This window comes from Dermochelys coriacea, chromosome 2 (genome assembly GCF_009764565.3).
Source record: "Dermochelys coriacea isolate rDerCor1 chromosome 2, rDerCor1.pri.v4, whole genome shotgun sequence".
Lineage (NCBI taxonomy): Eukaryota > Metazoa > Chordata > Testudines > Dermochelyidae > Dermochelys > Dermochelys coriacea.
The window spans coordinates 90,574,579-90,590,563 of record NC_050069.1 but is presented as its reverse complement, the minus strand read 5'-3'; the positions used below and the strand labels follow the sequence as shown (position 1 = coordinate 90,590,563).

The 15,985-nt window shown below is 44.3% G+C and overlaps 1 protein-coding gene across 7 annotated transcripts in view; it reads right to left on the bottom strand.

Annotated features, from left to right (window-relative positions):
* The window catches only part of TWSG1 (twisted gastrulation BMP signaling modulator 1), a 47,509-nt gene extending 32,356 nt beyond the window's left edge, over positions 1–15,153 (bottom strand). Inside the window, exons 1-3 of one of the 7 annotated variants that reach the window (XM_043508099.1) lie at positions 14,607–14,770; positions 11,565–11,631; positions 10,831–10,995 (exon numbers count right to left, since the gene is read on the bottom strand). In XM_043508099.1, coding sequence (XP_043364034.1) covers positions 10,831–10,953 — 123 coding nt within the window. In that variant the 5' untranslated portion in view covers positions 10,954–10,995; positions 11,565–11,631; positions 14,607–14,770. Of the gene's footprint in view, positions 1–10,830; positions 10,996–11,564; positions 11,632–13,686; positions 14,477–14,606 lie in introns of those variants that run through there. The other 6 variants (XM_043508101.1, XM_043508100.1, XM_043508102.1 and 3 more) reach the window with 6 other exon arrangements.
* Positions 15,154–15,985: the final 832 nt, after the last annotated feature.

Here is a 15,985-nt window from a genome sequence, read left to right as displayed (position 1 = left end):
GGAGGGTAGGCGGGCTGCCTAGGTGTGCAAATTGCAGGACATGATATCCTCAACTGCATAAGTGACTATGAGCTCTTACCAACCCCATTTCTTTTCCTTTCAAAAAACTAGGAAATTCAACAGCAAAGAAGTGTTAATACAGAGTTAAGGTTCTTAGTGGTATGTCATCCTTTTGCAGAAAGTTGAGGTGAGCAAAACTCAAAACTTCTGAAAACCAAGAAATGCACAGTTAAAGTTGCCCTTGCAACCTTAACTCTGCCCTCTTTCAGCAATGCCTGAATATGCCTCTTTAACACACATACCTTTACTCTGCCACCCACATGCTTGCTGAAACGTACAAGCTCTTCACTTCCTTTTACAACCCATTTCACTCTCACCCACAGAATTCCATCAACACTATAAAGGACAAAAAGAAAAAATAAATGTTTTCCACTTCACCTTACCTCTGTTCTCCTGGACCTGGGAGAGGCGATTGGGAATTATTTGCCTAGACTCCAGGGGCAATCAGTGTATTAGCTGTACCTACAGTAAATGGTACAGGCAACAGTTGGGTCCGCTTGGTAAAGATGTGTTTCTGAGATGAGGATGAGTGAACTACTTTAAGGTGTGTGACAGAGCTGTGATTCTGATAGAAGATATATGTTTTGCACCCTCCCATGTGTGCAAGCAAAGAGAAGAGCTGCATATGTATCTTCAGGATCCAGTATGTATAATTTCAATGCAAAATTGTGTATGCTATATAATTAGCAGGTCACAGGGGTTTTATTACAAAGGGCGTTGTCAGTAGCAAGTTGGGATATGAGAGAAGTCTAACCATTTATCTGCATGCACTCATGTAAAGTGAATGTGGTCAGTATCAGGCACAGCTGTACTGAATGGTGGGGCAGTAGTTTGCTCTCCTTGGTATAGGTGTGTTTGCAAGATCTGGGGATTACTTTGAGGTGTGTGACAGCGACTGTGATATGAGATCTAGGTTTTCCATCCCCATATGTAAACAAAGGGAAGAACTGCTTATATACTTTTAGGACCCAGTATGCATCATTTCAATGAAGATTTGTGTACATTATGTCAGTAGCACAGCACAGGGCTTTTATTACAAAGGCTATTGTCAGGAATAAAGTGGAATATGAGAGGATTCTAATGTTTTAATGATGGCTAAGTGAAAGTGTAAGTTGAAATGGTACCTATGAGTAAGGCTATGTTTTAGTCATGGGTATTTACTGTACCATTTACCATAGGTACAGCTAGCACAGGCAATAAACAAAAATTCACAGCCTGTGACCTGTCCATGACTTGTACTGTAAAACCCTGACTAAATCTTGGGTGCTCTGGGGCAGGAAGTGGCCTGGGGATGCCGTGGGCGCTCTGGGGGGAGGGCAGTGGCATGAGGGGCAGGACTTCTGCTGGCGCTGGGGGCGTGTCAGGTAGCGGTGTGCTGACCCCCAGGGACCAGGGACCCCCACTGTTGCTGGGGGAGGGGGAGAAAGGAAGGGCGCATGGTGGCCTGAGACCGCTGCTGCTGCTGGGGAGGGAAGGGCAGCGGCCCGAGACTGCCCCAGCAGCGGCCAGTGCGGCTGACCCCCCGGGCCAACCGCTCCGGCTGTTGCAGAAGTCACGGAGGCCCTGGAAAGTCAAGGAATCCATTACCTCTGTGACAGACTTGCAGCCTTACCCGTGAGTAAGTGTCATCATCATAATCAGCGATCCCTCGATTCGAGGATGATTCAGTACCACAGATTTACATATGGGTCCTGAGATGACTCAGGAGTCCAATCCTGGAACCACAGATCTGCCTGCAGTAGGTACAGATGATTTCTGGAGGGTCAGCTGCCTGCTGGGAGAAAGTTCTTTGTTTTCCTTCCTTCCTTCCTTCCTTCCCCTCCCCCTCCCCTTCAGCTTCAAGGGCAAGGCGCTTCTCCTCGAAGTGAGCCACTGCCTGATGGAGAATGTGGCGCCATTGGTAGCTTGCTCCTCCCAGCTTGTGATGTCCACATTAGTTTTCTTGAGATACGCTTTCAGTGTGTCTTTGTAGCGTCTCCTCTGATCACCCGGGATCTCTCACCATGGGTGAGTTGAGAGTAGAGGACTTGTTTTGGAAGGCAAGAATCTGATGTCATAGAATCATAGAATCATAGAATATCAGGGTTGGAAGGGACCCCAGAAGGTCATCTAGTCCAACCCCCTGCTCAAAGCAGGACCAAGTCCCAGTTAAATCATCCCAGCCAGGGCTTTGTCAAGCCTGACCTTAAAAACCTCTAAGGAAGGAGATTCTACCACCTCCCTAGGTAACGCATTCCAGTGTTTCACCACCCTCTTAGTGAAAAAGTTTTTCCTAATATCCAATCTAAACCTCCCCCATTGCAACTTGAGACCATTACTCCTCGTTCTGTCATCTGCTACCATTGAGAACAGTCTAGAGCCATCCTCTTTGAAACCCCCTTTCAGGTAGTTGAAAGCAGCTATCAAATCCCCCCTCATTCTTCTCTTCTGCAGACTAAACAATCCCAGCTCCCTCAGCCTCTCCTCATAAGTCATGTGCTCTAGACCCCTAATCATTTTTGTTGCCCTTCGCTGTACTCTTTCCAATTTATCCACATCCTTCCTGTAGTGTGGGGCCCAAAACTGGACACAGTACTCCAGATGAGGCCTCACCAGTGTCGAATAGAGGGGAACGATCACGTCCCTCGATCTGCTCGCTATGCCCCTACTTATACATCCCAAAATGCCATTGGCCTTCTTGGCAACAAGGGCACACTGCTGACTCATATCCAGCTTCTCGTCCACTGTCACCCCTAGGTCCTTTTCCGCAGAACTGCTGCCGAGCCATTCGGTCCCTAGTCTGTAGCGGTGCATTGGATTCTTCCATCCTAAGTGCAGGACCCTGCATTTATCCTTATTGAACCTCATTAGATTTCTTTTGGCCCAATCCTCCAATTTGTCTAGGTCCTTCTGTATCCTATCCCTCCCCTCCAGCGTATCTACCAGTTTAGTATCTCCTCCCAGTTTAGTATCATCCGCAAATTTGCTGAGAGTGCAATCCACACCATCCTCCAGATCATTTATGAAGATATTGAACAAAACGGGCCCCAGGACCGACCCCTGGGGCACTCCACTTGACACCGGCTGCCAACTAGACATGGAGCCATTGATCACTACCCGTTGAGCCCGACAATCTAGCCAGCTTTCTATCCACCTTATAGTGCATTCATCCAGCCCATACTTCCTTAACTTGCTGACAAGAATGCTGTGGGAGACCGTGTCAAAAGCTTTGCTAAAGTCAAGAAACAATACATCCACTGCTTTCCCTTCATCCACAGAACCAGTAATCTCATCATAAAAGGCGATTAGATTAGTCAGGCATGACCTTCCCTTGGTGAATCCATGCTGACTGTTCCTGATCACTTTCCTCTCCTCTAAGTGCTTCAGGATTGATTCTTTGAGGACCTGCTCCATGATTTTTCCAGGGACTGAGGTGAGGCTGACCGGCCTGTAGTTCCCAGGATCCTCCTTCTTCCCTTTTTTAAAGATGGGCACTACATTAGCCTTTTTCCAGTCATCCGGGACTTCCCCCGTTCGCCACGAGTTTTCAAAGATAATGGCCAAGGGCTCTGCAATCACAGCCGCCAATTCCTTCAGCACTCTCGGATGCAATTCGTCCGGCCCCATGGACTTGTGCACGTCCAGCTTTTCTAAATAGTCCCTAACCACCTCTATCTCTACAGAGGGCTGGCCATCTCTTCCCCGTTTTGTGTTGCCCAGCACAGCAGTCTGGGAGCTGACCTTGTTAGTGAAAACAGAGGCAAAAAAAGCATTGAGTACATTAGCTTTTTCCACATCCTCTGTCACTAGCTTGCCTCCCTCATTCAGTAAGGGGCCCACACTTTCCTTGGCTTTCTTCTTGTTGCCAACATACCTGAAGAAACCCTTCTTGTTACTCTTGACATCTCTTGCTAGCTGCAGCTCCAGGTGCGATTTGGCCCTCCTGATATCTTTCCTACATGCCCGAGCAATATTTTTATACTCTTCCCTGGTCATATGTCCAACCTTCCACTTCTTGTAAGCTTCTTTTTTATGTTTAAGATCCGCTAGGATTTCACCATTAAGCCAAGCTGGTCGCCTGCCATATTTACTATTCTTTCGACTCATCGGGATGGTTTGTCCCTGTAACCTCAACAGGGATTCCTTGAAATACAGCCAGCTCTCCTGGACTCCCTTCCCTTTCATGTTAGTCCCCCAGGGGATCCTGGCCATCTGTTCCCTGAGGGAGTCAAAGTCTGCTTTCCTGAAGTCCAGGGTCCGTATCCTGCTGCTTACCTTTCTTCCCTGCATCAGGATCCTGAACTCAACCAACTCATGGTCACTGCCTCCCAGATTCCCATCCACTTTTGCTTCCCCCACTAATTCTACCCGGTTTGTGAGCAGCAGGTCAAGAAAAGCGCTCCCCCTAGTTGGCTCCCCTAGCACTTGCACCAGGAAATTGTCCCCTACGCTTTCCAAAAACTTCCTGGATTGTCTATGCACCGCTGTATTGCTCTCCCAGCAGATATCAGGAAAATTAAAGTCACCCATGAGAATCAGGGCATGCGATCTAGTAGCTTCCGTGAGTTGCCGGAAGAAAGCCTCATCCACCTCATCCCCCTGGTCCGGTGGTCTATAGCAGACTCCCACCATGACATCACTCTTGTCCGCACACAATGTCCAGCCCAGCGGAGTTGGTGCATAAAGATCATTGCTTCAATTCTGGTGACACTGGCTTCAGTGAGTGGCATTAGCGCAGAAATCTTCCCACCTGTTGTGAAGTATCTTCCGGAGGCATTGTTGGTGGTACCTCTCCAGACTCTTGAAGTGCTGTCAGTAGGTCACCAGGTCTCCCATCTGTAGTCTCGGGAGCAAAATCAGGACCCGTACATGGCCTTCTTCAATTTGACAAAGGCCTTTGACTCCATTAATCGTGAAGCCGTATGAAAGGTGCTGGCCAAATTTGGCTGCCCTCCAAATGTATTCAGGTTCTAAAGCTACTTCATGATCAGATGACTGCCACCATTCTCTGTAATGGCCTGGACATGGACCCTTTCGTCATTAAGGGGTTTAGCAAGGATGCATTATTGCCCCAACCTTGTTCTCATCAACTTAGCAATTATTTTGGTCCTTGTTAAAGACCACCTCCCCAGTGGAGTTGACATCCAATACAAAATAGATTGGTGTTTTTTTAATCTTTGACGTCTCCACTCTAAGTCCTCAGGGCCTCCATTACTGATTTTCAGTATGCTGATGACTGTGCCATCCTCGCGCACCCTGAGAATGACCTTCAGTCCACACTGGATTTTTTTTTATACAAGCTTACCGAAGCATGGGACTCTCACTCAATATTGAGAAGACTAAAGTGCTCCATCAGCCTGATTCAGGCCTTGCACATGACCTATCACAAAGCACCATTAAGGGACAAACTATGGAGAGAATTGAGTACTTCTGTTACCTCAGTAGCCAACTTTCTCAAAACACAAAAATCGACAGTGAGATCCAGCACAGGATCTAGTGCACAAGTGCTTCCTTTGGAAAATTGCTGAGTTGCATTTTCACAGACCATGACCTACAGAAGCACACCAAGATCCACGTTTATAAGATAACTGTTATTCTGTCACTCCTTTATGTATGTGAAACCGATGAGTGAGTGTAAGGGAGATATAAAAGACTGTGATGCAGTTCTTAAAGTGGAGATGTATGGTATTCTTTCTGGGAAGCTGGCAAAGTATGTGACTGTACACCACGATCTGAATCTTATAGTGCCAATGCATATTAAGGCATTGCTTGAAGATGGTAGAGGGAAGATGAAGAATGCTACCTTATTTTTTTTCCTTTTTGTGCTTTAATAGTGTTAGATGGAATCTTGTAGGCGAGAGTGAACTGGCTGCAGAAGGAAGTAAGGAGCTTGTACATTTCAACAACTGTGAGGTTGGCAAAACAGAATGAAAGGAAAGATGGATACCATCCTATATGAACAACAATCTGGATTTAGACAAGGGAGATCGTGCACAGATGCTATTTTCACCCTGAGACGGATTATTGAGAACACAATTGAATTCTTAGGTAGTCTTGCCATCAATTTTGTGGACTTTCAAGGAATTCAAACAAAATTAATTAACATTATGAAGGCATTCTAAACCAACTCAAAACGCTGCATTAAAATGGATTGAGTAAGCCATTCACGATCAAGACAGGTATAAGGCAGAGGTACGTCCTGTCTCCTTTTTTTTTTATGTTAGTCATCGACTATGGATTAAAATAATGCGACAGTGATACATATGGCCTAAAAATGGAACAATTCAAGGTTATTTGAGCTAGAGTTTGCTGATAACATCACTCTTATCAATTAGGATGCCAATGGACTACAAAAATGTACAAACCAAGTCAAAGAAGTAATGGAGAAGATATTAGGTTTGAGATACAATGCAAAGAAATGTAAAGTCATGTTAATGGAGACTACAAGGACAGAAATCAAAATAGAAGAAAAGAAACTGGAGAAGGTGGACAATTTTACATATCTGGGAAGTACCATCAGCCAAGATGGTACTAGTTCTAAGAAAATAAGAAGAAGAATCAGGAAGGCAAACGCTGCATTTGGAAGACTCAAAAACATCTGGCAACTCAAAAACATCTCCCTCAAGACAAAACTGAACATGTACAAAGCAGTTGTTATTGCCGTCACAACATATAGCAATGAGACATGGCAACTTACCAAGAAAGATGCACAAAAGCTGGATGCATTTAATCACAAAGTCTGAGAAGAATATTGTGAATAACATATAGAGATAGGAAGACGAATAAAAGAAGTCAAAAATTACTGGACAAGGCTCCCTCTCACAAATAAGCTACAAAAAAAGATATCAGTGGCTGGGACATGTGCTGAGAATGGAGAAGGAACACTTACCAAATACCACCCTGGAATGAAAGCCAGAAAACGCAAGAAGAAAGAGAGGAAAACCGCGAATAACATGGAAGCAAATAGTTCTGAACGACATCAAGCACCTCAACACGAAATGGGAAGATTTGGAGAGAAGGGCAGTTGACAGGCAAGGATGGCAAATGTGGGTAGCCCAACTTTGCAGCAGAGCACAGGATGGACTAAGGTAAGGGGTTGGCAGAGCAGAAGTTGCATAGGCAACCAAACACAAACTGCATTTGAATTTCATTCAACTCAACTTTTTGCAAGGGGATGACATGGCACCTAGCAACCCTTACCTCTGCATTAACATAGGGGTTTTTTTGCAATTGAAATAAAAGAGGGGATAAGCTTCTTTGTTTATGTGTGCTGGCTTCTCCTTGACCCAGGCTTTTAGAGCAAAACTATTGCTGCCCCATCATGGGAAATGAAGGTGGTCACACGGGCAGTGTCACACCAGGCTACAAAGGGGCTCATAGGGACTGCACACACCTGTACAAAGGGACACAATCCACCAAGCATGTCTCACTCTGAGCACAGAGGCAGAGAACCACCACCCATGAACTGACAGCTAATTTGTTATTTATTCATTTATTTTTAGGTGCACTTGTAAAGCATATAGACTGAACTCCCACTCCCTGAAAAAGAAGTTGGTTGCTTTAGCATCTTATGACTTCAATTGCTGACTCCACTAAAATTTCATCAACATGGGAAGGAACTTCCAATAATAGTAACAGCTGGCTAACTAAGGTACATACATGACTGCAGAAATCTAGCTTCATGCTCTTGCACTGCTTATTTTCTTAATAAACAAAACAGCCCTGCACACACATACACACACATAAAAGCTAACCTTCAATTCCTCAGACATGAGACTGTTAAATCTTTGTGGCTTCTAAACATTTGAGATAGAAGTCCCAAGTTAATTTATTATAATGTTTGTTTAGAGGAAAGACTAAAGGGATACAAAATTCTAGCCAGCAAACCAAGGGCACAAATAAAGCAACTGTACTTGAAATATACAAGAAAAGCTTTATGAATATGAAGTTGTTGATCTCATGCTCTTTTCTGTTATGGTTCTAACAAAATAAATATTTATGTGGGGACCACCCTTAAAGACTGCAGTTTGTAAGGAGTGGTAATAATGACTGTACTGCCTTCCAGTCATGCTGGCAAAAATATTTACATAACTGTGGGCTACACATGAGAGAGAGCATGTGTTTTGTTTCAATATTTCTTCAGTCCAGGTGGCCTCACTATCTGAACATAAAATGACAAATATTCACATGCTGCAGCAGTACCACAGTAATATTAAAGAGACATTATCCATATTCCAGATCACAAGTTTTACCTATTTTATGGCTGTTCTATTATAATAGGGAAAATCCTTTATATTCCAGATTCAGTATCTAGTAGTTTTACTTATTTAAGTTCACAATTTCATTACCAAGAAAATTTTAAGAAAATGTGAAGTTACAACCACTACCCGCCGCATCCTTAGACTCAGGGCTCCGTCAGAAATAATACATATCTCACTTAGCTTTCAAACACTAGTCCCAGAGTTATGCTAATATCTTAAGTGCTGGTGCTGCGGAAGCATAGAAGCAAATAAAAGACGGTATAATGTTTTAGAGGGACTGTCAAGACTTTAAGAGTTATTCTATTCATGAGCTGTTTTAGGTTTGCAGGTTATCCCTTCGCTGTTCCTACCTGTTACTGAAGCACATCATTCCTGTTCATAAGATGAAAGCAGACAAGCGGAGTAGATGAACAGCCCACGTATTCCTCAGTTGTAGAGACACCCTAAATTACTGTAGGGTCTCAGTACAATTGCACATATTTTGCATTCTTCATTTTAGGGAGATATTTTAAAGGGATAGAGATGACCATGTTAATTTAAAAGCAACATAAAGGTAGGTTAAATGTTGGACCTCTAAAGATCAACAGTATCCCTATGTACTCCATTAAAACCAGATGAATGCTTGAGAGAGAAAAATCAGTGTCTGACAACTTAAATGGACAACAGGAAGGGGAAAAAAGTCTTATTTTCTAATACAAGGCCTTGTCTAGACTTGGAATTTGCTCTGAATACCCATCATTGTAGCTGCACTGGTGCTAACTCTAGTGAAGAAAGGTACAGCTGTTATTTGTACAGGGGGAGCTTACCCCTGTTTCAAGCAGGGTTAACCTCCACTAGTGCAAACAGCAACTAGGCCTCTCTGGGCTGGAGAACATAGCTACACCAATCGCTGTAACTCATGCATATCCCCAATTTGCACAAGGCCTAAGAAGGCATTACAAACTATGAAATGTAAACTTTTAAAAATGAGATCTATCTCAGTAGATGACAGTGTCAATTCAAGACAACGCATATAAGCATTTGCTATGTTCTCTAAGTCACAAGACTTTGAAACTGAAGTTCTTTCAATTTTATGGTTCTATTTGCAGGGATGCTAAGCACCTGCAATTCCAATCACCATCAGTAAGAGGCATACGTGCTCAATGCCTCTGAGTATCCGGATATTTACTAAGTAGGCATTTTAAACTGTTTTATCCTACCAATTATTCCCAAAACAAATAAGTTATTAGAGAACTTTACAGTAACTAGATTTCAAATGCACTGTACATTTTAAAATTATAATTGGTATATTCCTTTTAAAGAGGTTTCAAGTGCAGTTTTACTCAGAAATGAGACAATAAAAATGATTCTTACAACACATCAGCTCTCTGCAGACATTGAGTCCCATCTGGTAGCTTTACTTCCAAAAAGTACATTAAACTTGTTTACTTTAAACAAAACCAAACCCCACTCCTGTTAGCACTTTTCTAGCTCATACATTATCCACAGAATTATTAACTAGTTTCCAGATGCAGCAACTTACAGTACCAGAGGCAATGCAGGAGCCAAAAAAACCAGTTTGGTTTTCAGATCCCCGGATGAACATGCATGTTTGGCAAAGGTTTTTATTTGTAAACTGTGCAAATTTTATATGGAAGTCAATGAAACAAAGTTGGAAACTCTTAATGTTGTTTTTAGTCACTTTTAAGACTATAGCATACTTTAAGTAAACAGACAAAATACATTGCAGATGTGACATTTTCTTTCTTCTCTCCCTCATTTCCTAACTTCACTCATCTAAAACCTGAGGTTAATTGTAGAAAAAGCATTGTGCTACACTGCCTGCAATTTCTGATGCTAGTACATCATCCTGAGCGGAGGTGCACATTAAGAATTCTTGGCCATCATTTCCAGCTGCCATATTTATTTCTACAGCTGTCACAGAGCAAAATTTAAAGATTTCTTTATACATCTAAAGTTTCCATGTCTATACGAGACAGTTTTAACGAGCTTTAGGAGCCCCATGGAAAACACTGAAAACATCCTAATTTAAAGAAGCAAACTTAATTCTGATGTAGGTTTTCTGTAGTTCTCTTCTTTACTACTAAGATTATTAAAAGCGTGATTGGTACCTGTTTATAACCCAGATGAAATTAGAATCTTTTGTTAGTAGTACAGATTTCAGAAAAAATACAAACCACATCCCATCCATGTCACAAACAAAGGAATCCACCTTCATCTGCTTTATAATGTACAGGAGTCAAATGAACTCTTGTTTTGTGTTAGTTTTTAAATTTGGAATTAATGTTTTCATGAAACCATTCTTAGCAAAAAAAAAATAGAGAAAATATATCAGAAATATAATTGCTTATAAAGAGAATGAGGATTCAGTTGCCGTTCAAAGCACTAATAAGCAGCTAAGCAAAATAAAGTTTTTTATTTCAGCATATTTCAGTATCATTGGATATTGTTTATTTAAATCGCTGAATCTATTTGAAAGACATAGTTTCAGAATTTGTTTTTAAGTCTCTAGGGTAAAGAAAGGAAATACCTGTATCAGACATTTACTGACATCACTAGCACAGAGAGCCTTATTGCAGCCCATTGATGGTGGAATCCATAATAAGAACAGCAGGATAGTTACTATAGGCACTGTGACGTACTGTGACCTCATGATTTCCTGTAGACAGTCAATTTCTGGAACCTCCAATCAGCACTGAAATAAGAAAAAGCAACTGAAAATACTGTATTTGCTGGAATGGAAGCCAAATCCTTTTTGTTTTTCTCATGTAATTCCTTTAAACCAATTTTAAGGGTTTGGCAAGGTGGAGTGATTTAAATCAAATTGAAAATTGTGAAATCAGTGTGACGTTATGCTACTGCAACATTAAACTTTATAATAAATTAAAATATAAATGTGTGGGTTTTCTTAATTGCCACTACTGATTAGGGAATCTTATTTAAATGTTGTAAAGCTGCTGTATGCAAAAAAAAAAAAATGTTTTTTAAAGTATTAAAATTAAGGGCCTGATCCTGCAAACACAAAAAACAGCTATGTTACTTTACTCACACAAATACACTTAAAGTATGTATACAGGTGTACGTAGCACCAAGAGCTAAAATTGTATTTTTATTAAAAACTTCTTAGTGGCATGAAATCTTTATCATTTCAAAACAAAACTGCTTCAGTGTTAACAATAAGGTGTTTAGACTTTCAATATATTAACATGCCAATATTTAAAAAAAAAAAAAAAAGAGCCTAAAGTTAGGCTCCTAAGCCTGTACCTTAAACACTTGAAGGTGGGATTTTTCAAAAGCACGTAAGTGACTGAAGTAAATGAGACACATGCACCTAAAATTGGAGGAATATAGCTTGGACAAAGAATTTCAGCTTCGTTCACTTCTGGAAGTTAAGTATATCGGTAGATGATATGGTTGCAAATACAAGGTGTTTGACTTCATTATTTATGTTATTAAATAGTTTATGGACCCCAATTGTAAACCAGGACCCCATTCTGGTAGGCACTCTACAAACACATAATAAAAAGTCCCTGTCCCAAGGAACTTAGAATGAGCTTGTATTGTTCTTATGGTTAGGATGTTAATGAAGTCCTAGATTTGTCTTGTTCAACATATATGAACCTTTTAGTAGAAAAAAATCTATGTAAATGAAAATTCTACTAGCAGTTAGGAAACTGATTAATAAACAAGTACAACATATCCACTTGAGCAATTTAACACTATAAAATGGGAAGAAATTAAATAAATACCAATATGTAAATAAAAATTATTTAAATACAGAATATCATTTAAAATTAATAGTTATTTTTTAAATTAAAAAAAAAGCATTATTTGTATCCAATCAGAGTTCTGGGGGGTTCCCCAATTCAATCCAGGGGCATATACAAAGAACAGAGGATCTTTCACACAATCAAGAGCCATTTACTTTCACTGTTTAGTAGTTAATCAAACATACGTAAAGCTTGATGTTCTATCATAAATTATAATCCTGATTTAACAATAAATATCTGAATCAAAAACGGCAGGAACTAAAAATAAATATATGGTAAGTAAACAAGTACTTATTTTATGAAGGAGAAGCTCTGATAGATTAGTGAATAAAGATATGTTTTAACACAGCACCAAATTGTTTCAATGCCATCAATCTGGATTTAGTCACTGTATATCAAAGGGCTTCTGAATACACAACTGGCTAGATGTCACTAATATGAATACGCTGCAATGGAGTTATATTAATAATTTAATACAGATGTGTGTTGTGGGGTGAGTGGCTAACAATTTCCATGTTTCACTGCTTATTCTTAGTTGCCGCTTACCCTTTCAATCTACATTTTCACTACACCCCATTCCCTGCTTGCCCTCAAATCTCTCTCACTGGCCATCTTCATTCCTTACCTACATTCAGTTTCTGCCCGCTACTTATCCATCTCGTTTAACCTTTCATAATTCAGTTGGCTCATTCCCAGTTACTCATGTCCTAAACTGCACACGAAAGCTTGATTTGGAAGATCAATTTTAAGTCTGGCTTAACTAACACAAGTTACTCACCTTGTATCTATATTATGAAAAGTGGTCAACACCTTTAGCTTGATTTCAGGTGATTGAGTTAACTAAATTCATCCGAAATATCCATTTTTTCTAATCTAAACAAAAGAACCATGACACAGGGAAGAAAAATACCCCTGAAGGTCCATCATGAGTACTGGTGATTAACTCCCTTTCCCTGCACAAACATCTGGTACTGCTGTCCAAGAGGCTGCTATGGCAGCAAAGGAGATCACGCTCTCTGCATGGGTCTGGATCAACACGTGATTGGTAGGAATGATGTGGAGAAATGAGGAGCAAGGTACTTGAACTGTAATCTCTTTGGGACAACCTCTTTTTGTTCTGTGTTTGTACAGCACCTAGCACAATCAGGACCTGGTCCATGACCAGGGAGCCTAAGTGCTACAATAATATAAGGTCACTAGGGCCCTGGTACAGCAGAGCGCTCCCCTTCACTATCTCCATTGATCTTGCCCCTTGAAGTGGCTGAAGGGGTGGTGGTCCGTATTTCATATCATTTGGTTCCATACACAGAAATAAGACTGAGGTCTCTGTTCTTCAGAGATTCATTTTGTCCTGGGTGGCTAGGTAGTTTTCAAGTGAATGACTGTACAGAAACTACTCACAAATATATCTAAAAAGAAAAGGAGTACTTGTGGCACCTTAGAGACTAACAAATTTATTAGAGCATAAGCTTTCCTGAGCTACATCGGATGCATCCGATGAAGTGAGCTGTAGCTCACGAAAGCTTATGCTCTAATAAATTTGTTAGTCTCTAAGGTGCCACAAGTCCTCCTTTTCTTTTTGCGAATACAGACTAACACGGCTGCTACTCTGAAACAAATATATCTGACGCCAACTTGAACTTGATCTCCCGAACAACATGGAATAGGCATAAAAGGTTGGAGGGTTGGGGGTTTTTTTGTCGGTTTGTTTTGTGCCATTCAACCATTTCCCCCTCAACATTTTTCTACCAACTCCTGTGCTAACTGCTCACAAAACACTTGGGATTGACTTAATACTCCACGGAGAACAGTCCGAGCTCATCCACACCCGGCCCCACACCATTTTCCTACCAAAGATGGCCCTGGCACAGGCCTCCCGGGGCTGGCGACAGAGGGAGAAAACAAGCCCAAAATGTTTGAGTTTGCTTCGGCTAGTTTCCCAACCTTCCCGGGGGCAGGGGTGCCGGAGCAATGTGTGTGGCGGGGATGCTGAGAGCCTTTGCACCAACCCGTAAAGCCCGCGTATGAGGGAAACCGCTTCAAGCCTGGGGTGGGGGGCAGCGGCAGCGCCCCCCAGCCCCTCTGCAGGGCGAGGTTGGGGGGGAGGCAGCCGCACCCGCCACAGCCACAGGCAGAGCCGAGGAACAGCAACAACCCCCCGGCCAATCCCCACCCCCCTTTCCCGGGAGCGTGTGCCAGGCGGCGTTTCGGCGCGGGCCGGGCCGAGCCGGGCCGGGCCGGGCGCGTTTCCAAAGCGCCGTGAAAAGGCAGCCGTGGCCTCCCCAGCGCAGCCTAGCGCCCCCTGCCTGGGGGTGTCCAGCCTGTCTACAAAGGGGAGCAGTTCGCTTCGAATCAAAGCGGAGCGAGCCGGAGCCACAGAGGCGACGCGACGCGACGCCCAGCCCGGAGCCCCGCTCCGCTCCCCCTTCCCGGCACCGGAGCCCCCCCGCTCTCCAAGCCCGGCAGCCCCTCTCTCTGCGCGGCCCCTGGCGCCCCACCCGGCTCGCAGCGGCCCCCCTGCCGGCGGGTCTCTTACCCCGAGGCGTCGTGGGCTGGGCTGGGCAGCCCCCCCCCGTGCCTAGCGGCGGCTCGAGAGGCGGCGGCGGCGGCCGCGCTCGGCAGCCCGCGGCTTCCTTCGCCTCCGCCGCACGCAGCGAGGAGGCGGCCCGCGCGTCGCGCCGCTCACACAGGGCCCGGCAGCGCCCCGCCTAGGGGCACCGTCAGGGGACAGGACCCTCCCCCGCTCTGCCCGGCGTGGGGGAGGGGCTGGCTCCCCTTCCCTTCCCTTCCCTCCCCCCCCTCACTTGGGGGAAACCAGGGTGCCCCCGCCCCGCGTGCCTGGCTCTGCCTGGGCCCCTTTGGCCCCATCCAAGGAGCCCCGGGGAGGGGATGGGCCTGCTCCACCTTCCCCACCGGCTCCAAACCGGGGCCATTCCGCGGGTGAGTTTGCCACAGTTGCCAGACTTTCCAAACGGGTCCCTGGGCGGCGCAGCCCCGGGGCACCGTCCACCTCGGCAGCAGACGGGCCCCTGGGGGCCCAGACGTGGCAGCAGCTCCACCCTGGACTGACTCTCTGGTGGAAAATCCCCTTGAGCGCCCCGTGCCGCGCTGGTCGCCCCGTCTCAAAAGAATTATACTGGCCTTGGAAAAAGTACAGAGGAAGGCAAGAGCCGGGATTCAGGGTGTGGAACAGCTTGGGCCTGAGGCGAGATTAAAGAGGCTGAGACTGCTCAGCTGAGAAAAGAGAGGGGGGGGAGGGAGAGAGAGGCTAGAAGTCTATAAAATCATGACTGGTGTGAAGAATGGGAATAGGGGGTTACTTATCTGCAACAGGGGGCTCTTCAAGACGCGAGGTCCCTGTCTGTATGCCACCCGTGGGTGCGCACGCCCGCCAGGCCCGAGCCCAGAAGCGTGTGGTACACCCACATGTGCATAGTGCATGCTCAAATCTGAGGGTATAATAGGTTTTGGGTGTAGACACCTCTCCAGTGTCCCTCTTACTGTTGTGCAGCCCAGTCCACAGCAGAGGGGATGGAGGGCGGGTATTGGAATACAAATTGGGACTACACAGCTCACAGAAGCTCCAGTTGCAGGTAAGTAGTCTCCTTTTTTGCTTTGAGGCGTGGTCCCTACGTGTACTCCATATGTGCGTGATTAGCAAGCAGTGATCAGTGTAGAGGTAGGTGCGAGGGTGCAATAGGAAGTGCAATCAGCAGTACAGCTTGGCCCACAACAGAGTCCGTAGCTGCTACTTGTGCAATGGCATTGTACGATGTGGACGGAGTGCCAGGCTCTTGCATGACAGACGTCCTGCCATGAGACGTCAGCGAGGCAGGCTGATGTAGCTGCTTGCGCTTGCATAGAGCGCACTGTAGCTCCATCAGGCGGAGGCACATTGGATTGTGTGTAGCATTC